This window comes from Cervus canadensis, chromosome 9 (assembly GCF_019320065.1).
Source record: "Cervus canadensis isolate Bull #8, Minnesota chromosome 9, ASM1932006v1, whole genome shotgun sequence".
NCBI classification, from domain to species: domain Eukaryota; kingdom Metazoa; phylum Chordata; class Mammalia; order Artiodactyla; family Cervidae; genus Cervus; species Cervus canadensis.
In genome coordinates, this window is record NC_057394.1 from 10,957,891 (window position 1) to 10,982,819 (window position 24,929).

Consider the following 24,929-nt stretch of genomic DNA (forward strand, 5'->3'; position numbering starts at 1 on the left):
GGGGGATGACAGGGTCTTTGGAGTCTAGAGTTAGACTTTCTTATAGTAAATAATTACCCTTGGAAAAATTCCTTAAATTTCCTATACAGTTTTCATGGGTTTTTTGTACCCAACCTGTATAATAATTTGTATGTATATTAAAATCCGAGAGCTGAAATCCATCTGCGGAAGCATCTATTTCATCTTATCTCTGAAATGTTCCTACTTTGCCATGGGTCTTCCTCCATTCCCATTCTATTTTAACAGTAAAACTCTATACCCTTAATGCATGCTTTTTTGGGGGGGAGGGGGAATTGTCAGTGTATAGATGATATTTACCTGTTTCCGTGTTTTAAATTTATTTTTTAATTGAAGGAAAATTGCTTTGTAATGTGTTGGCTTCTTCTGTACAGCAACACAAATCAGCTGTAATTATACATATATCACCTCCTCCTTTATTGCAGGTTAATAGATGTATGTGTTATTATAAGAGTTAAACTGGTTAATGTGTGGAAGAACTTGAGGTTTTCTAGTGTCTGAAGGTTGGTAAATATTTGTGGATTTGAATCCAGAGGTCCAGCATATACCTTCCCTCTGAAATACGGTAAAGGAAAACTTGACCACATACTTCCTGTCCTTCTATGATGGCATTTCCTCTTGTGGCTGCTCTGACCAGATGTCGTTCTCTTGTCCTCAGACACCGATCTCATGAAGCCCTTAGAGAAACCACATCCTACTTGTTGGTTTAGGTTCAGACGCTCAGTGCTGTAGCGTGTGACCCCTTGACAGGCAGACTCACTGGTACTAGTGTGTGTTAGACGAGCGGAATCAAACAAGAGCCTCTTACGTTGCCTAAGTTAGGTAGCAGGAAAGGCAACAGTAGTATCTCCACTCCTCTAAATCCTGAGAATTTCCTTCCTTAATAAATTAGACCCCCCTCAAAGGTGACAGACCAGACCAGTGTCTTGCTTTGAGAATTGCTTTCCTTTATCTGGATTTAGGTATAATGCTCTGAGTTGGTGTGAGAAAGCTGTGTGAATTTCACTGCTACATTTCCTGTGAACATGTTGGGCACCTTATCTAGATATTGATCAGTTCTCTTCTATGTAAATTTCTCTGTGAGAAACTAGAAAAAGTGTACTTGCCTTATAGCCTGGTATGTTTTTCCTTTTCAGGATATGAATTATGGAACTGATTATGTTTGCCTTTGTATCTTGACTACCTAGATGCTTAGAACCAATGCATAGTTTTTTCCTTGATTACAAAAGAAATATAAACTCACAGCTAAAGTTGTGAAAAGTAGAAAAACGTCAAGGAGATGCCTGGATCGTGGCAGAACACAAGGGGATCAAGACACCTATTGGAAGACAGTTGTCATAATCAAGCAGCAAAGAGGGAAGGGCAGTGAATTTTAAATTGCTGAAGCACTTTGTAATGCGCTGTAGCAACGCTGCTGGCAGAAGTGTCGTTTTTGGTCACACAGCTGAAGTCCGGAATTTAAGACTAAGGTTCATTTCTTCAGACTGGAATAGAACAGCAGCAATAATAGTTACCATTGAGAGAGCACCTGCTGTGTAACAGGCTCTGTGCTGTGCTGGTGTTACACTTTTACCTCTTCACTGAAATCATTTCAGTTGGATTAAACCCAAATGTTGCCTTTAACTGCTGGTCAGTAGCTTTTACCTATTTGTGCCCTCTAGCAATTGGCATAGTTGACAGAATCAGTTGACAACTGATTCTGCATAGCATCATGATGACGAGAGTGTCCGTTGTATCCGTAATGCACTATGTGACCTTCTGTACATAAAGCAACCTCTCTGGCCAGCAGTTTCTTCATCTGTAAAATGGGAATAACCATGTTTCCTGCTTCACAGCGTTGTTAAAGGACTTACCAGTTGGCTCAGTGGTAAAGAATCTGCCTGCTAAGCAGGAGATTCTGCTTCAGTCCCTGGGTCTGGAAGATTCCCTGGAGAGGGAAATGGCAGCCCACTCCAGTATTCTTGCCTGGAGAATTCCATGGAGAGAGGAGCCTGGTGGGCTGTAGTCCATGGGGTCACAAAGAGTTGGACACAACTTAGCAACTAAAGAACAACAGCAAGTGTTGTTATAATGATTAAATAAATCACCAGTGCAGGTTTTGGGACACAGTGAGCACTTAACAGTGTTCATAAAATAAATAACCTTTTAAGTTCCTTTTCATTGCTTACAGAATGTCAGGGTATTTTGACCTAATAAACAGGATAACATTTCTCTCCTTAAAGTCTAGAACTTCTGGTGGCCTAATGATGGAGGGGATTTGAGGAAGAATTGGGCTTTTTTGAACTCTTTGAGACATTTCAGAAAGGTTTTCAGTTGTTGGTTATGACGTGCTTTGAGCTTCCCTGGTGGCTCAAATGGTAAAGAGTCTGCCTGCAATGCAGGAGACCCCCGTTCGATCCCTGGGTGGGGAAGATCCCCTGGAGAAGGGAATGGCCACCCACTGCCGGTATTCTTGCCTGGAGAATTCCATGGACAGAGGAGTGTGGCGGGCTACAGTCCCTGGGGTCGGAAAGAGTCAGACACAACTGAGCGACTTTCACGTCACACTTGACCATGTGCTTTACTATGGTTCAGCTTGTCTGTTTAGTGCTTATGGCTTATCTCCTCTAATTTAGAGAACAGCTGTAAGTTTCGACTTAACCATTATTTCAAATCTATATTTATGTAACTGAGGCTTTTTGGGTTTTTTTCCTATCCTCTTGTAACCTTACAAAGAGACATTTTGAAAATTCACAGATTGTATTTATTTTGGAACACAGATATGGTGAGTTTATATTACCCTGAAAGATTACCCAAGATTGAGAAATTGGGTAGTTTAAAAAAATTATTGTAGAGACTACTTTTTTTTTTTTTAATGGATTCATAGAACCTTTGTGACTCATTACCCAGTGCTGTCCACACTGAGAAAGATTCCTGAAGTTTGAGTGGCAGAGACTGGGGTGACCTCCGCAGGCCCTGGTGAGAGGATGAACGGGCGGACATAGGGTGCCAGCTGGGCTCCCCTGCTGCCCCCTGGGGACCCTGCCGGCCTCAGTCACTTGGCTGGGGACGAGGAGACTTGTGCCTCTATCTTATACAGTAGCTTCTGTGTTTTCCTGGATACAGGTACCTGTGTACCTCGTGGCACCTATTGTGTTAGTGATGCCTTGTTCCATTGTTTACATGTTACTACTACTACTGCTGTTATCTACTGTTAGTAAATTCTCCCCAGTCTCGATGAAATCAGCAGAATAACTAATTGGGAGAAGCTCTATGGCATTCCAGGAAGTACAGGTAAATACTTAATCCCATCTTAGGCTCATTTTCACATGTAGTTCATTAATAAATCCCTTGACGCTTTTGGTTTTTCCTGAGATGATTTTAAAATGACCTAACAGTTACTCCACCATTAATGTGAGGAAATGATGAAAATAGCAGGCTTTTGGGGAAACACATCAAGTGCTGTCACCGCTGAACCATGGGATGGTGACCCAGCTACTTTCCTGTGCTTCTGTGTAAATCCCTGTTAACTGCATGACTCCGTCCTTCACGCTGTCTATTCATCTTGCCTTCTCAGCTTGTTCTGACACTCCTGGAAGGTGGGGACCCTCTCCTCTGCCTTACCTTTTCACTGACATCCTCTTGGAACCTAGTACCAGACTCGTTACCAGGTGGTACCCACACAACCGTGGATGGATTTAAGGTGATATTCTATTTAATAAAAGCATTTACTGTGATACGTGGAATCTCATGGAAATGTGTGTCGACCTCGCCTTTTGTCTACTATAAAACAGTAGATAAATTAAGTTTGCCGTGCCAGGGGCTGTCATGCAACGAGAAACTCTGCCCTTCTGTCTGCCTGTGTGGGGTGCCGGCTACAGGAATCCCTCCTGGTTGCCCCTCGCTGCTTTGATCGTCAGCCAAGCATTTGGTGTTTAGCTATAACATGAAGGAGAGCCTCCTGAAACTCTAAGAATCTGAGAACAGCCAGATGACCTGGCTTCTCTTCAGCTCCCGATGCGGAGTAATTAGGAAGGAATCTCACTGTGACTGGTTTGCTTTTCCACACTGCACTGTTTTGATTGGGGTCGATGTGGCCCACGCCGCGTGGAGCAGACACAATGAGGCCGGTCTTCACGGGAGAGGCAGTGCGCTGTGCATTGTACAGTTCGGGGTTTGTTTTCCTCTGGCCGGGCGGGTGGGAACCTCCCATTTTCCGAGCAGTAGTAACACCCCTGGAGGCTGGCCCTCCCACCCTGGCGGGCTCTGCAGACCCAGCCGGCGGGGCTGACCACTTGTGCCTGGGAAGGCAGCTTCCTTTCCGTCCTCTGGCTCCTGGCATGCGTGTGCGTCGCACGGCCAAGGACTTGCAGCTGTCTCAGTTGCAGACTCTGTGACTTGCCTTCTCAGCCGAGGATGCAGGCTGATAAATGCAGGACAAGTAGCCGAAGTGTCAAAAAGGAGCTGGTGATCGAGTCCCCGCTGCGGTGCAAGGATGCAGCCCAGGGCGAGGGGGAAGCAGAGAGCCCGGGGCCAGTGCTGGTAAGAGGGGCCGGTCCCCGGGGCTTCTGCTGTCTTCCCCACACAGCGCTGTCATCGCCTGTGCGTGCTCCGTGCCTTCTGGCCCTTCGGTTGGATTCTAAACTTGCCTGTCTCTGACGAGCTCTCTTCTCTGTCTCCTCCTTTAGATTTGACTTGGGTTCCACTTTGATTCTTCTTTGGGAGGAAAGATATGTTGACATCTTGTGGGTGAACGTGGTTTCCAAGAGGCTCCTTTGTATATACAACAACTACATATTGTTCAAAATTAAGTCTCACCTCGTTGCGCTGTTGCCAATGTAAACCTGGGAGGCACACTGTAATTGCCTTTTATAGGATTGAAAAAGATGCCCTTTGCAGAATTAAAACTTGTTCACATTATGTGTTTGTGAACATTAGGATGGTAACGTGGGGGTGTGGTTTAAGGAACCTAGCTGCTGAACTTACATGTGTTCTCACCCCTTTTAACAAGTTTGCCTTGAATTGAACGAAGTAAGAAATAACCTGTGCTTGGAAACCAGTTGCTAGTAAAGTTTCTATTCTTAACATTAGCTAAACTCAGAGCAGTCTGGATAAATTCAAGTGCCTCAGTAGACTTTGTAAGGGCAGAATGTGAAAAATGGTTTTGTTGTTAGCGTCAATGAGTAGGTTGTGCTCCTCTCTTGGAATTTCTTCAGTACAATAAAGGCACATAACTTTTAAAGCAAACTGCAAAAAGCCACCAACATGCACATCGGAGGGAACAATTAAGCCTTTCAAATGATCTGTTAAAGGGATTGTTACACTCATACTTAGCAATTTTATATAGTGATTTGTTTTTTAAAACATCAAAGTTCATTTTCTGTTATAAAGTGTTGGGTTAATTAACTTATTTTTCAATTAATGCTTTTAAGAATCTAAACCTCAACTTCTCTGTAATGAATTTGACTTGAATTAAATCGCCTTTGATCTGTGAGACAGCCATATATTGTACGGCCTTCAAAATTATGTTGCTAATCCGGAACTGAGAAAGTAAAGTGTAAGGGGCTTTTTGGATGTAGGTTTTCATCTTAGAGATTTAGGCCCCCCTCCCCCCAACATTGTTTAGAGATGTTTTTCGTTATCTTGGATTCCTTTCTGCTAGCACAATAGTTCATTTATCCATTGAGAAGCATGAGCTGCTTACATGCGGTAATAGATTAAACCGGTTAAAGCTCCCAGCTGATGTCGCTTCTGATTTCTTGGAGGAAGTTGTGTGGTTTGGGTTCCCTTGTGAATATCCTTAAAAATCTTTTGTCAGTGATTCTCCAGATGTGTAGAAATATTTGTCCAGAAGATTAAATACACTGTAGAAAGATGCTCTGTGATTTTTTTTTTAATCACCCTAGTGACTTTTAAAAAATTTGTTTCTCTTTCTTGTGCTCAAAAAAAAAAAAAAAAAGAAAAGAAAATCAGCTGCTCATGTCCCAGTTATTTGTTTAGGTCGAGCCTCACCCCAGGCGGGTCCGGGGGAGCTTGTTTTCCGCTGTGATGGATGAGGCTGGGCCGGCCGCAGCTGTGCCTGCTGGGGGTGCTCATGGGGGACCCAGAAGCTCCTGGGAGCGTGGGGCGCTCTGGCTCATACACCTGGGGAGAGGTGTGACGGGGACGGGGAGGCAGCAGTGATACGGGAAGGAACCTGTTCTTGTCTGATAGTGTTTCTCTCTTGCATTGTGGTGAACAAGATGGAAAGAGCTACCACAGATAAGAGAAGCAAGGATACTTGAGCAGAGCTTCTGCCCTAGGCAGATCTCCTTACCTGTGATTCTTGCTGCCCTCGACAAATGCGCATTCAGCACACCGCTAGGAGTGCAGCTTTTCTCCAGGACAAGTTTTTAAGAGTTACGCAGCGCAACCTTGAGATCTGCTCATTATTATTATGTCAGTAGCTCGCTTGCTTGTTGAGAATCCCTAAGTCTATAATGTTTAAATGTAAGTAACTTATTTTATTCAAGAGGTAGAATCTTGAAATCAAGTTTTAGTTTTAGTTATGTGTACAATCAGTCCTTGGGGAAAATATGACATAGTTTAGAAAGCCAAAAAATAATTAATGCATATAATTAGAAATAGGGATAGTATAAAATAAGGAAATGTAAAGTGCCCTTACCTTTGATTTCCAAAAGTGCCCACAGTTAATTACTTGGTAAATAACTTTCTCCAAACTTTCTCCAGTGCATGTGAAAATATAACTTATTGTATGTCTTTGGAAAATGTATGCTACTATAAACTTCTGCATTAATTTTCTCCCAGAACATATCAAGAACATCTTTGTCACCATGTATAGATGTATGCCATTATTTTTAATGGCTGTACCATAATTTGATTCAGTTTGTTTCCAACTTTTGCCACTAGTACAGTGTACAATCTTTGAGAAATGACTCTGTGGCCTGTGAGTGACTAATGGTGAATGTACTGGTAAATGTATCTGAAAGCACTTATGCTAGTGAGAAGAAGCCGTTTTCCTGTAAAACTTCTATCAGAAGTTAATGCCTCTTTCGCCTCTGCCAGGGCAACAGTTAAGTCTGCCTCAGCCGTGGCTGCTTGTTCCGTGCTGGGTAGAGTCAGTGTTTCCATTATAAGAGAAGTATGTGTTCAGAGGCTGTAAGGTTCAGCTTACAGGCATCTGTGCAGGTGGGTCTTGTCCCTTCATTGTGGCAGTAGCTGGGGAGGAAGTACATGGTGAAATTTCCCCATTCCTCTCCAGGCTTACTGCCAACCCTTTGGAAAAATGACTCTGTGGGCTTTGAGTGACTAACAGGGGAACAATCAGGATACTCTTGATGTCTACAAGTTGGTTACCCCGCTGACATTTGAATACCTATTTTTGCTCCCCAAACCCTAGTGCAATTCCTGGAAATAATTTATGCTAATTGTTACGGCTCAACAATTGAGAGGAAAAGGGTGTGGCTTCAGAGGTTCAGGACTGGCTGGGGCCTCCGTCCTGTGTGTTGCCCTCGCACTGCTCACTTTGAAGAGGCAGGCGAGGCCCGCAGCTCAGGTCTCACCTGGGGAGCTCTGCAGGCTGAAAGGTGTGAGGACGGAGAGGGCTGCATTTTCACATGTTAGATACCTTGTTAGGTATTTTTAAAGCAGTAGCTTTTTAGCAACATCTGTTTTATTTTTGATATTTTTCTTTTTAAAGAAATACTTATAATTTATTTGTTCGTTTGTTTATTGGCTGTGCGGCATGCGGGATCTTAGTTCCCAGACCAGGGGTTGAACCTGTGCCCGCTGCAGTGGAAGTACAGAGTCCTAACCACTGGAGGGCCAGTTTTTAACATTTTTCTGGGATCTTCAAGTGTTCAACACGGAATCTGAGTTCTTTTTTTTTTTTTTTCAAGGATGTTGACATCAGTATTTCATCATCTGCTCTGAGTTCTTATTTTACTATTTTAAAGAACAAGTGATTAGCTAAATGACTGTATGAGATGGCAGCATGTGTACCCATGTAGAAAGAAATTAGGAAACTTGGCTTTTCATTAAGTCAGTGTATTACCTGGGGAAGCCTCTTCTACTGTAAGTTCTATTTACTCTAGAAATAGCAGAAGCGAATTAAGATACAAACCCTGAAGGATGCGCTTATGGGTAATGTTCATGTTGTTGTCGGTATCCTATAAGACTTTAGCGTATTGTGATTGAGTTAATTAATTTATACTTGTAAAACCCTCTGCCCTCCATGTTTTTCTGCATCCTTACAGATGTCTTTAGAAGTAATTAATTAATGATATTATGTTGATGTTATTCAATAGGTAGTTGTTTGTTTTTTTTTTTTAATATACTGAGTGGTGAAGGAAGGAAATTCCTGCAAGCTCTGTGTAATGACATATTCCCAGGTGACAAAAAAAACCCAACAGGACGTTTTCCTTATTCAGAACCACCAGCCTTCACTGTGCTCCTCGGTTTCCCCTTCACTTGTGTCTTTGTTCATTCGGCCACTTTTTTAAGAACCGGGATTTGCAAACGTACCGGGTAGTGCGCTGGGGATACAGAGGTGAGTGAGACACACTTCTCCCCAAGCAGCACAGCGTGGGTAATGAGGGGCTTCTTTCCTCAGAAATGCTGTTCACCCTGTATTTTTTTAGGCTCAGTGAGTGTCGGTCTCACCCATCCTTTTCCACTGAGGCAGACAACACTTAAAATCATCTTCATCATCGGCTCCAGCAAGGACGCGTTCTGTGTTTTTAGCACCTAAAGCAGGCATAACCCTGCTTTACTGAGGGCGTAGGGACCCTGACGGTTCTCATGAACAGTCTGTGTGAATGAGGCCCCGCTGTGGCACATGTACTGGGGGTCAGTTGCTGGGAGGAATCTTTGGCAAGTGGATGCTTCTCTCACCCTAGAGAAGTGGCTTCCACAGCTCATATCCCTGTGTCCTTATAGCCCTGGGCCTCTCCCACCTTCCAGGAGGCTTGCTCATTTCTTTTCTCATGCGTGCCAGTAACATGGAGGCAGAGTGACTTGTCACTGTTTTTTAATAACAAGGTACTGGCAGTTGCTCTGTTGTTGTTGTTGTTTTCTGATGTAAAAACAAAAATAGAAAATATTTATATAGTGTCTTCCTTTGTGCCAGAAACTGTTTTAAACCTATTAAATATGTTATGTCAATTCATCCTCCCAGTTCCAAGAGGCAGTTACTATTATTATTAGTCTTTTCTAAAGATGAGGAGGCTGAGCCCAGAGAGGTAACTTACAAAAAATCATACTTTTAGGAAGTGACAGAGCCGGCTTTAAGGTGCCAGTCAGGTTTTCCAGAACCCATACCTGAACACATATGTATGGTTCATTACCAAAAACCAGTGTATCCCTTATGCTTGAAGTTGGGATTATAAAGAAAAAAGAGAAGTTCAAAACAACTCCCTGCCCTTAAGAAATGTAAAGCTGGTTAGAGAAAGGCCAATTACTAAGTGGCAAAACAACAGCAGTTGAATAGCACAGACAGACGAAGAGGAGGATGGTCATGGCTAAAGGTGTTGGAAATGTGAACAGGATGGAGTTGGGGGTCACATCACTCTTCTTTTGGGTCGTGTTTTATCATCCTCCCGGAAAATTACACAGGAGCATAGATAGATTGGTAGAATATCTGAGAATCTGGAGATATCTTATTTTCCTCCCTAGATTTCTTTTTTTTTTTAAATTGATTTACAGCATAATCCAGGATAACCCTGAAATGTTTATTTCCTAATCAATGAAAGAGGCACCATGGTCCCCATGGTATCAATAGGAGGCTGCCATCTGCTCAGTGTCCCCTAGCTTTTGACAGGTGGTGGCCAAACACGAGACAGCAGCACTGTGTCACTGCCAGGGAGTGATGTGGCTGGTCCCGAGAAGACAGTTTGGAGACCAGCTTCAGATCTGGTCAGGGATCTGCCTTTTAATCTCTGCAGATGACCACCCTTCCCTCCCTCAAATACTAGCCCGACCCTGGCTTCAGCATTTTTCTTGTCTGTAAAATGAGAAAGTGAAAGTGAAAGTTGCTCAGTCTGACTCTTTGCAACCCCATGGAATTCTCCAGGCCAGAATACTGGAGTGGGTAGCCTTTCCCTTCTCCAGGGGATCTTCCCAACCCAGGGATTGAACCCAGGTCACTCACATTGCGGGCGGATTCTTTACCAGCTGAGCCACAAGGGAAGCCCAATGAGAAGAAAAATGAAAAAAAGAAAAAGTAAAATGAGAAGCGTGTAGTGAATAACCTCAAAGTTTCCATCTGGCACTAAGAGCCCGTGTTTCAGGGTCATTCACTTTGGCCCACAGTATGCTGTGATGGGATCACATCAGGACTTGGGGGTTTGTTTTAGGTTCTGAGCTCAGTTTATCCAGAATCGTCTGGATTTTGAGTTGGAGGAGCTGTAAAACAGGAGATATTGGATTTCAACCCAATGTAATGAATAAGACAAGTGCAGTGGGTTGGCAAACCTGAAAATAAATAGAAATGGTGAGTCTGTAAGTCAGTTGTGTCTGACTCTTTGCAACTCCATGGACTGGCTCCTCTGTGCATGGGATTCTAGACAGACAAGAATACTGGAGTGGGTTGCCATGCCTTCCTCCAGGGGACCTTCCTGACCCAGCGATTGAACCCGATCCCACATTGCAGGCAGATTCTTAACCATCTGAGCTACCAGGGAAGCAAACAGAAGTGGTAGCAGGGAATAATGTACAGGAAAGGCAAGAAGATCTGGCTTGAACCTACAGATGAGACGACTGAGTATAATTTTAGAAGCAAGAAGACTTGGAAATTATAGTTTATCCTCAACTTTACAGAAGTTGGAAATATCCCTGTAATGTGATACAGCTTGTCCTAAGTTTCTCTTCGAGTGTCGTTTGAGGCTTGAGAAGTTTTTAGTGCTCGCCTTCCAGACAAGCGGCCGTGCCACTTCCCAGCAGGGCTCGGGGAGGGGCTGGTCCGGAGTTCTGTTTCGGGGTCTCCTTGCTGTGGAGTGTCGTCACTGCTAAGGCAGAAGTGGGCAGTGCCAAGGGCCTGCCCTCGCGGTCAGAAGTCCTGGGCCCTGTGTCTTCTAAACACTTTTCTAAGCCGGGATTGTTTCTGCCGGATGGAGATAGTCTTGATGGCTGTCCTCCAACCCCTTGTCTCCGAAAGGTTGTCTGGGCTGCCCTGGTCAGCTTAACCACATTCAGCCTTTCCTTACTCTGAGCCATGCTCTATATGCCGCCAGGCCAGTTGTCCGAAAGTTCAGATAGCGGCCGTTAATCTCCTGCTTACATCCCTTCGCTAACTTGTCTTTGCAGAGAAGGCAAAGCACGCCTGCTTGGCCCTCAGAGGCTGGTGCTGAAGGTGCTTGTAGACCTCCCTTGTCTGCTGCACTTCCCCAGATGCGTCCTGACCCCAGCCCTCTGTTCTTTGGGGTGCTTTCACACGTGGGCACAGTGCTGCTTTTTGCCTGGCACGGCTTCCCTGCCCGACCACTTTCTCTCATCTTTCAAGTCTCAGTCACATACCAGCTCCTCGAAAAAGCCTGTACTCTCTCCCCACGTCTTCCTGAAGACTGTGCTCCGTGGCCCACCACGAATCATTATTCTAGCGTGTTAGGCTATCGTGCTGTGTCGTGCTGAGGTTTGTACAGTCTCCCTCTCTAGTTGTGGGGGTGGGGTATATGCCCCATAGGAGCCCTGTTTTTTTGTTTTTTAAGTATCCCATCTCTGACGTAGTGTCAAACCCCGCCCCGCGCCCCCGCCCACACTTTCTCTCCTTCTGGCACGGCCCTTGTCACCTTTGCAGGATGCACGGCGCGGGTTGCCGAAAGGGCTTTTAGGAGAGACTGGACCTGAGGGTCTTTCTCCCTCTCTTTTCTTCCCTCTTTCACCTTCATCGGTTTTGCCACCAATATTCAAACATGCTGAAATGCCAGAACAAGTAAAAGCGGGTGCACTAGAGGAGCCTGTTTGACTAAAGGTGATGTGGGTATTGTGCCCCCAAACTCTCCTGTGCTTCTGTTATTTTTGATCTAAAGTAAAATGTTGGCTTACATTTTGTGACCTAAGGACACAAATGCAAACATAGGTGACCAGGGTCCAAACCTGCCTCTCTCTCTTCCTCTCAGCCAGCACCCATCGTTTCTGTATCAACTCTACTGCTTCTCATTAGCCACCAAAACTATAACTTCATAATCTCTGATTCTTGTAGGACATTTGGGAAAACTCATTGTGTGACTCTATTACCAGAATCCCAGTAAATTGATTATATGTGGAAAGGGTATTGGAGACCCACAAGATGCAGGGCCAGGAAGACAGTCAAGTGGGACCTGTTAGCAACACTGAACAATCCAGTTTGCCTGCTTTAACTTTGTCACAATTTAACCTGACTATTTTGTCTCCAATGTGGGTAGTTTTCCCAAAATTTATCTCATCTCCCTAAGTGAAAATTTCAGGAAATTGTCTGTTCCTTGTTTTGCCCTGAAGTGTTAAAAATTATCTGTAAACAAAAAGTATATTTCATACAATCTCTCTAGGCAAGAATACTGGAGTGAGTTGCCATGCCCTCCTCCAGGGGATCTTCCTGACCCAGGGATAGAACCCAGGTCTGCCGCATTGCAGGCAGATTTTTAACCATCTGAGCCATCAGGAAAGCCCCAATGGAACTATAGCACTAGGCACATATGTAATTCTAAATTTTCTTGTAGCCAAATTACAGTGAAATAAATATGTGTAGTTAATTTTAGTAATATAGTTTTGTAACCCAGTATTTCCAAAAGTAGTATCCTTTCAGCATTTAATCCTTGTAAAATATCAAGGCATTATACATTCTTTTATTCATACTAAGTCTTTGAAACTGGCTGGCTATTTTACACCTGTAGCACATCTAAATTCAAGATGGTCACAGGTAGTTAGAAACTACTGTACCGAACAATGCAGGTCTGTAACCATACACATTCCAGAGCTTTAAGACCTCCAATCAGAAAAGTTGTAGGGTTTTTTTTGTGGGGGTGAGTCATATTTGTGAATCTGGGTTGGGGAGGAAATGCATGATTTAAGTTTAAGGTTGGGTTCTCCTTGCCAAGATCATGTCCTTGAAGTATTTGGAAATAATGTGAATGACCTTTTACGTAATGGCATTAAAACCTCATGTTCAAATCTGGTTCTTCAGGAAGATTTAGTATTTTGGAGTATGATTTGTGATGTATCAATACTTGATACAGAAAATGATTATCTTTCAGGGAAGGACTCTGCCTTTTCTCTCTCCTGCTGTGAGATTGTGGTGCCTGGGTAGTTCAGTGTAGCTTATGTTTCTAGATCTCAGAGGTGAGCAGAAGGCCTCAGATTCCTGTCCTCCCTGGTGGTGTGGAGGCTGAGGCAATGTGGTGTGGCCCAGTGTTGTGCATTCCCGGGACAAAAAGAAGTGGAGGCTTTAGGGAAGGGCTTCCTGTTCTGGAACTCTGCAATGCCGTCACGTGTCTCGCTAGCGGGTGATGGGAAAGGTCGTGGGCTTGGGGCCAGGAGACCCACAGGTCACCATCTGTGAGACCTTTGTTGATTCATGGAACCCCTCCGAGGTTTGGTTTCCCCATCTAGGAAAAGGTGGTGATGCAACCCTAAGAGTTTCGGGGCAGGTTTAGAGAGAGAATTTATGTGTGATCCAGCAAAGGCTTGTTTATACTCTAGGGACTAAAATTCTCTGTATCTGAATGAGCTTAACTACATATGATCCCCATGACCAGTGCTGTGAACCACGCGCTGTTATATTGAAACCCTTCAGTGACCCTGCAATGAAGATAAGAGAAAGTGGTATTTTTCAGTGCTTTGTACCAGGCACTTAATATTGAAACCCTTCAGTGACCCTGTGATGAAGAGAGAAATTGGTATTTTTCCCATTTTCAGATGTGGATATGCAGATTGAGTAATTTGTCCCAAGGCCATGTAGTCAACAAGCAGTCGAGCCAAAAAACACTTTGTAATATGAATTTCTCAAACATACATGAAGGTAGACAGACTCGGAGAGTGGTTTTCTGACTTGGGTGGCATCACAGGCACCCAGATTGCATGGCCCCGCCCCCAGAATTTCTGATTCGGTGGCTCTGGGGTTAACATGCATTTCTAGCAAGTTCCAGGCAGCTCTGGTACTGCTGGCCTGAGGCCACACTTTGAGAAACACTGGGCTGATATGATGACCCCCTCATCCACCCATCACCACCTGCAACAATAGCAATTATTTGTGGGATCGGGACTTTAATCCTGACACCCCATACCTGCCCTTGCTGGTGTCCGAACTGCCTCCCCGGTGATGACGTGCTCAGAAACTCCTGTGAACCAGAACCGTGTTATGAATATTCCATTCCCCGCCCCACTCCCCCCCAGTGTTTACAGATAAGTAGTTTAAGTTGTTTTGAAATCTGACTAAATCTGGCCTTTCAGCTTAATTACTTGACCTCTTCATTTCAAGGTTTCAAAAATAGCTTTTATTGACCTAGGAAGAGTGAAGAATTTCAGTCCATAATGCTAAGAAAAGTGGGAGGGAAATTACTGCCGGGAGCGGAGTCTGGTGTAGACTGAAGCTAAACTTCTTTAGGCACCTGCCGTGCTGTGGGTCTTTTTCTTTTGCCTTCATCGTCGCTTTTCACATGTGAAAAAATGGCAGGAGAAGCAGCAGCTGGCATGGCGTGTGTGAGAGACGTGCACAGAGGCGTCCCTCGGGCTCCCCGCCTGTTCGCTGTCTCCTCCCTCCCTTCTCTGCCTCTCTGGCTCATGCCCTGCCTCAGGGCAGAAAGAAGACACTTGAGGTGCTGTCTGCACAGGCAGCACTCGGCTCCACTCAGGATTCTCAGGGGCGCAAGGCGCGGAGGAGGCCCCCCTAAGCCCCTCGTCCTCTGTGGCCCCCCCACTGAGCACAGCTGACTGCATGCAAGCAGTTATGTGGACTTTTGTTAATTAGTATTATTAACTTCATTATTACCTCCATTTCCATTCCATTTTCTAGATGCCATTGATTCGACAGTTTTTCATAGTCTCTAATTCTGTTCACTTTAGTAATAGGATAATAATCTTGGAAAACCACACTTATTTATAAAAGTGACAAATGCAAAACGCAGGCTCTTTTCCTTCCATCTGACTGACTGATTTTGCATGTCCAAGTACTGCTCACACTGACATGGTGATTCAATACAGTCTCTCAGTGACAAGCTCTCTGGTTTGAGTGCTCATTTCAGCACTGTGTAAAAAAAGGAATTCAGCATCTTATCAGTGTTTGTAATATAAAAAAGCGATATTCACAAGTATGTCATTCTTGGTGTTAGTCTCTTCTGAGGATAGCACCACATTTCAGCGTGAGAGATATATTTAGATGTCTGCAAGTTTGGTGTTCATTACAGGTCCTTCTAAACATTCTCCAGTTCACCCGCTCTTGTGGTTTCTTGCTGAGGTTCGAGCTTTCTTCTCAGTCCATGCTGATAGGGTCCCCCTTTCCTCCAGTCTTCTGGAGCAGGTGCTCGTGCATGCTTTCAGTGAGCATGCAAAAATTTAAAATGTGGAGGCTGAGAGGGGGAGTGGGGCCCAGGGAAGAATGTGGTCCAGGGGTCAGGAGACCCCGGATGCCAGCCCAGCTTTGCCAGCTGGGACAGTCACACAGCTCCCGCCCACGCTCCCCGGTGTCCCTGTCTGTAAGCCGAGAGGGTTGGACCAGACAAATCTCAGGTTCCGACGTTTGCACAGTTGCAACTCTATTCTTACCGAACCTCCCGCTCATTTTAAACATGCGGATTCTGAACAGCTGCTGAGGCCTTTGTTCCGGCTCACATTGTTAGCAGTCTGCAGAAGAACGAGTATTGCTGGAGGAGAAGGTGATCAGATGTTGGTTGTCAGCGTCTCCCAAGTCCTAATGTCCTGGGTTAAGGGAAGAAGACCGCATGTATTACAAGGAGATCGGAGGCCATTTTCCACGGCTGAGGGATGTACGCACCTCATTTTATGTCTCTCAGTCTTTTTGCTCCTTCACTGGTTTGCTGGCTTCCTTAGGGCCTGCAACGTGGCCTGCCTGCACTGTAGCCTCATCCTTCACCACAGGCTGTAGTCCAGGGTGGCTTGGAGACTTGTGAGCTAATCATTGGGACGACCTCAAACAGATGCTGTTCAGAGAGTCGTTTGTTTTAGAGGAGGACCAAGGGCTGCCTGGGGCACCGGTAGAGTGGGACCCCTTGCGCAGAGCTCTACGCCTCAGCCTCCAGTGTTCCCACCCATTCAGAGAAGCCGAGGCCCTGCGGGTCACTGTCCATTGTTTCCTAAGCGCTGGACTGGACTCCATCCAGGAGTCCACTGCTGATTTCAGGTGGCTTGTTCCTTCGTGCTTTGCAGCCGCATCCAGTACCCTTTCAAAAAGGACTTCTCATAAACATAGTGAGCTCTGCCCGGCTATCCTGAACGGCCGCCGCTTCCTGAGCTCGGGGCTTCCCTCACAGCTCAGCTGCTAAAGAATCCGCCTGCAGTGCAGGAGACCCCGATTTGATTACTGGGTTGGGAAGATCCACTGGAGAAGGGATAGGCTACCCACTCTAATATTCTTGGGCTTGCCTTGTGGCTCAGCTGGTAGAAATCTGCCTGCAATGCAAGAGACCTGGGTTCGATCCCTGGGTTGGGAAAACCCCCTGGAGAAGGGAAAGGCTACCCACTCCAGTATTCTGGCCTGGAGAATTCCATGGACTGTGTAGACCATGGGGTTGCAAAGAGTCAGACAGGACTGAGCGACTTTCACTTCACTTCACTTCACTTCCTGAACTCACCTGTTCAGAGGATGACCAGGCCCTGGAAGAGACTCCAGCAACTTCCTATTCATAACTTTGTATTTATTTAAACCCCATTCCCTCTTCGATGATACAGATTTCAAGCTCCACAAAATCTGGTTCCACCCATGCCACAAGCATAATCCTCGGCTTCTCCGTTTTTTCTGCAAGGGGTCTCCAGGCCACCCTGAAGCCTGGCTGACTCGTTCACCTCTTGGACTCAGCTCTAACCACTTCCTTTAGGAAGCACTGCACTGTTGGGCCCCTTCACTCACTGCATGCCTGTGCAATGCAGGTGCTGTTTCAGGGGCTGGACAAAAAAGAAATCATTTAGACATAATACCAGTAAATAAAACAGAGATCTTTCCCCTCCTGGAGCTCGTAATTTTAACAGGAGCGGGGAGGGGAGGAGAGTCAGTTTCATTCTAGTGGGTCAAGTGCCACTCCTGGGTTCCCACTGCTGTCGGTCACTGTGCTTTGCCTCGTTCACACGTCCGCCTCCCCACTGGCTAGTGAGCTTTCTGGGCGGGGGCTGTGTTCTTTTCATCTCAGGGTCCCAAAGACCTGGCACAGCGCACGTGGACAGGCTCCATGAAAACCCATGGAGAGAACGAATACATATCTGCTAACAGCCCTTGCAGTGGGGGAGGGGGGCAGCTGCTCATGTCCTGCACCCACCCTAATTATAGGAAGGTGAGGATTGTTCCTTCAAATCTGACAGCTTCTAAGAAGTTGCTGGTGGGAGTATGGAGTGAGTGAGAGTTGTGTGCAAGACAGTGGTGCAGAAAGGCTCGGGGCTGCAGGATTAATATCTGCCTTCAGAAGCCCCCTTCCTTCTTATTGCAAATGCCCCCCTACCCGCCCTCCACCCCAGCAGCAGAGCTGGGTCCTTTGGGGCAACGTGGAGAAGTGCACCATTTTGAAAAATGTACTCAGTTCCATGAAGGCTTTTCATCTCAGCCGATGGAGAAGGTTTTGTAGCTTGCAGATAAGTCAAGGAAGTCCTAAATTCTTTATAAGCAGAAGCGACGCATTTCTCATGTCTTAAAATAGAGTGCTCCAAGAGCTGCCGTTTCCTCAGTTTGCTATTTCAAGCAGTGGCATTCAGGGTTTCAGCTTGTGTTAACATTTGATTACCAGACACACAAAGGCAAGAAATGACTAGAAAGTTCACGGGAAGCCATCATGTCAGATTGGAGAGCAATAGAATCAGAGCCTTTTTGTTCAGCTCGTCCCCTGGTTTGCGAGGCTTCGTGCATGCTTGGCCAACGTCAGGCTCACTCATGGGCTGGCACTCTCCCATTCTGCTGGATTCCAGAGGAGTCTCACTTTCTTGGCACTGAGAACATTACCTGACTTCTGATTGCCTCTGGGTCTGGAACTTCAATTTGCGTGGATGTCAAGTGGCCAAACCCAGAGCAGCAAATGCGGTCGGAAGGACTGAGTTCAGTGAGGCTCCAAGGGAGATGGACGGGAGGGTGTGTGGGTCCTGGCCTTTGATGCCCGTGAGAGCCGCGTGGTCACTGGAGGCCGGCCTGCTGCCTGCTGCTTTGACCAGTAGATGGGGACGGGGGCCCTGGGCATCAGCAGCTCATCCGGGCCCAGGGTGTCCCTTGAGATGGAGCCACTTCTTCCCACCATCTGGCCACATGAACAGCCTCAGGCTGTTCCGAGTCCCGTCCAAAGAAGCCAAGGCTTTGATTCATTGAGAGAAAACCGTCTCTGGTCCCCGAGAAGTCTGCTTGCTCCACCCCTCCTCCCAAACTGTTCAGTCCTTTCCGACACCACTTGTAATGGAAGTGTCTGTCTGGGTTTTCTCTGGGCTCAGACCCTGAATTCCAGTGTCCTCTCTGTTTATTATTATATAGTTTTCTCCATGCTCGGCCGGTTGCTTTTCCTTCTCTATGAAAGTCCTAGCCATTGTTGTGTTTATTATGTTCCTGGAGCATAGAAGAAAGGTTTTGTAAACAGGTTGGTGACATTGAATGTACGTGTAGCACTCACTCAAGAACAAAAAAACTCAGATTACTGTCATGCAAGCAACACATTTAATAATAATAATTACATTTATTATGTACCTGCTGTTTGCCAGGCTGTGTTGAGCATTAATTCAACGAGGCCCAATAACTTCACGGGCTTGGTTTTTTTAACCACTGTGCTATAGACGGCCTTCAACTTGATCAGTATCTGTGTAGAGTATATATGGCCCTGTCAGGGCAGATCCAGGTTTTCTGAGCAGTGAAGCTTAGACTTTGGGGGCTTTAAGAAAAATAATTCAAGTTACAAATACAAAATAAGGCATGGAGGTGAATATTTACTTAGAATTTGAAAAGAAATCACAGCCAATTATAACATGTAAGAAGCCAAATTATCGACATCAAAAATACAGGAAAACAATACATTTTAATCAGTGAACCTCTTGACACACCTGAGCAATACTTTCTTTGAGACAGTTTTTGGCTTCATACTCATATCACCTCTTCATAGAGTCATGACTTTGTGTTATCAGTCTGGGTCACAAGAATTAGATCATTCCGTCTTTCCTGTAGCAAGATTAGTCGAAATTTGTGTTTGATTAATCATAATTTAGAAGCATTTAGCTTTGCAATGTTTGGTGACATCACAAGAACTTCTAGGGTTGAATAAGTCTCGGTTAGGGTCTTCATATAGGAGCTGTGTGCCTTGGGGGCATTCTGAGTTTGGGCGATGACTGATCTGTGATACCTCCAAGCAGTTCTGGCCCCAAATCTTGGGATGTGCCTGTGTTGTACGGCTTCTGTGCACCTCCATGTCGTATTGCCTACATGACTTTGGGAGGACTGACGTAATGAGCCGTGTTCTTGTAAATCTTCCTAACCAAGATGCCAAGCACCAGTCAAGCTCAGCAGGGATGTGGGGCCTGGAGAGGGGCTGTGCAAGGGCAGGGCATTAAGCTGTCACGTGTCTCTGGGTCCTGCACTCCATGCCGAGGGGGCGTAGAGACAAGGAGACCCGGCCCCATCCCCGGGTGCTAACAGTGGGGGAGACGAGCTGTCCATGGGTCATTTCAATGCACGGCTGAAGCAACTGCAGCCTTAGGACTGCTCCTGACCCGGCCGCAGTGGTCAGAGAAGGGACAGGCTGCCTTCTAACGGGCTGAGGTGGTGCCCCCGTTATGTGGCCACGCGCTGCCTGCCCCAGGGCTAGAGCAACCCTCCTCTTACTTTCTTGGCAGCTCTGCCTGTGTCAGATTTGTTTTTTTTAAGCAACGATTCTGCTGCTAAAATAAAGCCTCTGTGGACCGCTGCAAAGGGCTGTAGGATCGCGACAGGTGGGTCGGTGTGGGGAGTGACAGCCACACTGCCTGTGTCCTGGGCCCCCGGGTTAGAGACGCCACTGGAACCCACGTATCCACCTGCCCAAGGAGGGCTGTGTGGTCAAGTCAAGGAGTTCAAACCCTTGCCCTCCTGAAGAATTCTCATTCTTCCCTCAGCCCTCGTGAGGCAGCACTTCCTTGGTGAAGTGAGGCGATCTCACAGCCCATGGACGGCAGTTGGTGCCATCTCTACTTTTAGCTCTGCATCAACGTCTGCCTGCACCTCTCACTAAACTAAATTAGGTGTTTACGAGCCTGCCTCTCCCACCCTCCAGGGTTTCTTTTTCTCAGTTCCATATAGCTAGTCTCCAGGGAAGGGCAGCCCTCCCTCCGCCCCAAACTAGGTAAAAATTTTGGAAAGTACTGTGTATATACATTTCTGAGGGGAGGGGCCTTCGGTCTCAAGGGGGTCCTCCTCAGGGAGATTAAGGATCTCAGCATGGTCTTGTTCCGTGTTCATCCCTGAACTGACCAATTCCAGCACAGTTCCTGGGCCATCATGGTAGTCCAGGTGTCCTTCAGGATCCCTGTGAGAGCTTCTTCTAGGATGGTTGGTCCCCGCTCCTGGAGCTTCTGATTCAAGCTTGGGATGAGGCCTCAGAATTTACATCTGTATCAGCTTCCCAGGTGATGCTGATGGTGCTGTTCCCCGGACCCCGCTTTGAGAACCACTGTGGTAGACTGTTGTGGCCTCGAAGCACCACAGTCCTCTCCCTATCTGATTTCACAGTAACCGAGAAATGAATGTTCATACAAAAGGACTTTTTTAAAAAAAAAAAGTATTTATTTTTAGTGGGAGGATAATTGCTTTACAACATCGTATTGGTTTCTGCCACACATTAGCATGAATCGGCCATAGGTATGCACAGGTCCCCACCTTCTTGAACCTCCCTCCCACCCCATGCCGCCCCTCTAGGTCATCACAGAGCAGCAGGCTGAGCTCCCTGTCACACGGCAGCTTCCCACTCGCTGTCTGATTTACACATGGTAATGTGTGTATTTCAGTGCTACTCTCTCAGTTTGTGCCGTTCTCCTCTTGCCCGACTATAACCATAAGTCTGTACATTATGTATGAGTCTCTATTCCTGCCTTGCAAATAGGTTCATTGGTACAGTCCATACGGGGATTCCATTTTTCTAGATTCCACATATTTGCATTAGTAAACGACGTTTGTTTTTCTGACTTACTTCACTCTGTATAACAGGCTCTAGGCTCATCTGACAGATAAGAACTTTTAACCTCCAAACAAGGGAGGAAGCTGAAGGACTTGAGCTGCACTTTTTACACCCTATGAAAGCACAGTCACACACTGGACATGTTCCAAACATCCTAGGCTTGGGAGCTGGGGAGCCCCATCCTGCCTAGGGAGACACAAGTGTCCTGGAATATTGAAAATTCAAGCAGGTAAATGTGCAGAGTTCCAAAACCTGGAAGTTCTAATGGCCTAGGAGCGTTGGCCATTCATCAACTTAGGTAATTCTGGACCCACGTATTTCTTTTGAAGATAAATCAAGAACTGGCATGTCAATTATACCTCAACTGAAAAAAACAAAGTAGCCCTTCATATAATCAGGCTTCGTAAGATGCCCGCACTCCTGCTCTCTGTACATCCCGGCTTGGCCCAGCACTGCCTCAGCCTTATTTTATCTGCATGGTTGCCTCCCCAGCTTAAGCTGGAAGTTTAATCAGTAATGCCCTGTGTGATTGGCCCGATCCCCCACACCCCTCAGCTAGTGACTGTCCTAGTCCTGAGTCTAGACGGGCTCCAGTGTGCACAGTCATCAGTAGGAAACAGCGGTCCTCACTGTGACTTCCAGTCCAGAGAGCTGCAGGGCGTGTGTTCTAGCTGCTCCCCTGGCACCCGGGGAGCCCTTCTGACATCAGGCCCCGCCGTCACTGATAGCCAGCCCTCCCCCTTGTAGTGAAGATTGTGGTCGTGTCCTGCCTCCCGTCAGCTGTACGTGGTGGGATGCCACTCCACGACCTTGGCCTCTGACTTGTAAGAGTCCCCGTCCAGTACATCGTTGATTTTCTCTGTCGCCGACTCCGGGGTCTTTCTTTGGCCTCGTGGCCGGGCAGTTGCAAGAACTGCAGGACTGTGGGGTGCAGTCCAACTCTCTCGAGTCATGTCACCAGGAAACACACTGAGCTTAGGGGTGTCGAGATGGCTTTAAAGCCAAGGTCGTGAGCGAGCTCTGCGCTAAGCCTCTTTCTTCTGAACCAGGAGTCTGGCTGTCTGGTAATTAACTTAATCTCGTTTAGCTGTTCAGTGCAGTCGCTCAGTCGTGTCCGACTCTTTGCGACCCCATGGACTGCAGCACGCCAGCCTTCCCTGTCCATCACCAACTCCCGGAGTTTACTCAGACTCCTGTCCATTGAATCATTTTGCTGTTTGTGTGTCGTTTTCTGTTACCAGTGATACTGCAAGCCAGCTTCCTACTCTGCGAGGCTGAGGTCCCCCCCCCAAAAAAAAAACACATGTGACCAGCTGGAAAAGCTTAGTGGAGCTGAAGAACAGTGAACAGCTGTAACCAGTGAATCATCAGTTTAAAGAGGAGTGGAAAATAGGCAATTGTGCTCTTAACCCACAGCTTGGTAGATACTAGCCCTGTCGCGTCTCCCAAGTCCCTCTCTGTCATTTCTGTGTGTCTTCCGTTGCTGTCTTTATCTTGCCCTTATGTTTCCTCCATCTCTGCGTCTTCTACTTCCTCCACCCCCTAGGTGGCTGTCACCTGTGTCTCTTCCTCTCCCCCATCTCCATCTTGGCCCTTTTCCTGTCTTTCTTCACCAGTCTTCACTCTCAGCCTTCATCCTCTGATGGTTTCTTTCTTCCCTCCTCCTAAAAGCCACGTGTGGGAGGCAGGCACTGTGCCAGCTATCCGTGTTTGAATCGAGAGCTTTCTGCCTTGTTCTTAACTTAGGTGGCAGGTGAGTGGCCCTCCTCTGGCCCCTTTCCCTTGGAGTCAGTGGCTCTGTCGGGGACGGTGCCCCGTGCAGTTGTTGAAAACCTCCGCCCAGTCAAGTCTCCAGGAGTCATTTCATTGAACAACTTAAGGGTGTGTACACGTGTCAACTCTTCCCAGTCCTGGAGACCACAGAAGACTTGTTATTCTTCCCTGAGATTTCCTGTATTTCTAACTCTTCCCTGAGAGGTAGGCATTGAAACTTTGCCATTCTCCTATGAAATTTCCTGATTCACACGCACCATCCGTCTTGTAACAGAAAGGTTGGCTTATAAACACACTGTACCGTGGTCGAGCTTTGGTGAGCACTGACCCTTCACAAGGCAGCCTGCGGAAGGAAGAGTTCTGACCGATGGGAGACTGTGTTCTTATCCTGTCTGCTGGCTACTGGGTGGCGGTCAGCGTCAGGCCGTGAGCTCAACTCGTGATCCTCGGTTCTGGGGCTCAGTTGAATGGAGTGATGTTTTCACGTCTACCTCTTCGTGGTGTTAAAGGATAGCCTGAGGCATATTAAACATTTCAAGAGTTGGTTTGAGCAAAAATAAATTCGAATTGAGCAATACCCAATTCCCAGAGGTTGGGAGTGCTCTGATGGTAGGAGCTGGGGAGAGACTTCTCCTGTAAAAATAAGCGCAGAAGCAAAGGAAAGAACTATCGACTGGCTCCAGCACAGAGCCTAGTTGGCTGTTTGTGCTGGGTTGTCCTTAGTGTTTTGATTTCATAACCTTGAGGTATTTACAGGCTTACATTTCCATTTGCTTACATAGGCAGCCACCTATGGCATTAGAAGCACCTGATGGCCTCTGTGTTTAATTAATTTAACAGTGGATTAAGTGTGATCATCTGTGTGAAAACACCTTGAAAGTTAACAGCAGCCCACAGAAGCAAGGTAGTCTTAATACCTACAACATTACATTAAATACTGCCAAGATACCTTCAGGGGAAAACAATAACTAACCTCATTAACAAAAGCATTAGTTGGTGTGCTAAACAGCAAAAGTGATTTATGACTATGTTGATAGTTTTCACTTATGAAAGATTTAAGAAGTCCAAGTTCAGTCAAATGGTGAGAGCTGTCATTAAATGCACTTAAAATGTAAACATATTGTCTGTATTGGTCCATGGACAGGAAACACATCACTTATTTGAATGTGGACAATTAACATCCATTTTGCCAACAAGCACCTGTATACTGATTACTATATACAGCATAACAAACTGAAATAAAGGAGGAAATGATTTAAGTTGAATTAACATACTTTGGAGAACACTTTCATTTTCTGTGGCAATTCTTACTTGAAAATAACTACCCACTTCAGTATTCTGGCCTGAAGAATTCCATGGACTGTATAGTCCATGGGGTTGCAAAGAGTCGAACACAAACTGAGTGACTTTCACTTTCACTTTCAAATCTTTTTTGGACCTCTTTTAAATGTAAAAACAGTTTAAAATTACAAATATTTTGAAGGAAGAAACTACCTACACTTTTCACAAGATAGCTTTACTTTTTTGGATTGTGTGTATTTTTAATCTCCATCCATAAACATGTACTTTTATAATTATTGTGCACTTATTTGGGCACTGTTTTTTTTTTTCTCAGCATATTTTGTAGAGTCTACTTAAATCAAGTAATTGACATTAAAGATGATCATTTTATACTTCTATTAGAGCAAGATGACTGCTTCATTAAGAAAATTGAGAACTTCCATGGCGTAACACAGTAGATGCTTTAGTTCTTCACAGGCTGTTTCAGTGCCTGTTGTAAGCAGGCAGCCTTATGCTGGGTGATTCAGGATCCAGACTCCTTCCATCTTGGGGTTGCACCCTCCTCTCAGC

The 24,929-nt window shown here is 45.9% G+C and overlaps 1 protein-coding gene across 13 annotated transcripts in view; it reads left to right on the plus strand.

Moving 5' to 3' along the window:
- DOCK9 (dedicator of cytokinesis 9) overlaps positions 1-24,929 on the plus strand; it is a 270,233-nt gene that overhangs the window by 97,510 nt on the left and 147,794 nt on the right. For 4 of the 13 annotated variants that reach the window (XM_043477994.1, XM_043477998.1, XM_043478001.1 and 1 more), the window contains exon 1: positions 4,271-4,539. The exons of 8 other annotated variants lie outside the window; for them this stretch is intronic. In XM_043477994.1, the coding sequence (XP_043333929.1) occupies positions 4,414-4,539 (126 nt within the window). In that variant the 5' untranslated portion in view covers positions 4,271-4,413. Of the gene's footprint in view, positions 1-4,270; positions 4,540-24,929 lie in introns of those variants that run through there. One more of the 13 variants, XM_043478005.1, reaches the window with a different exon arrangement.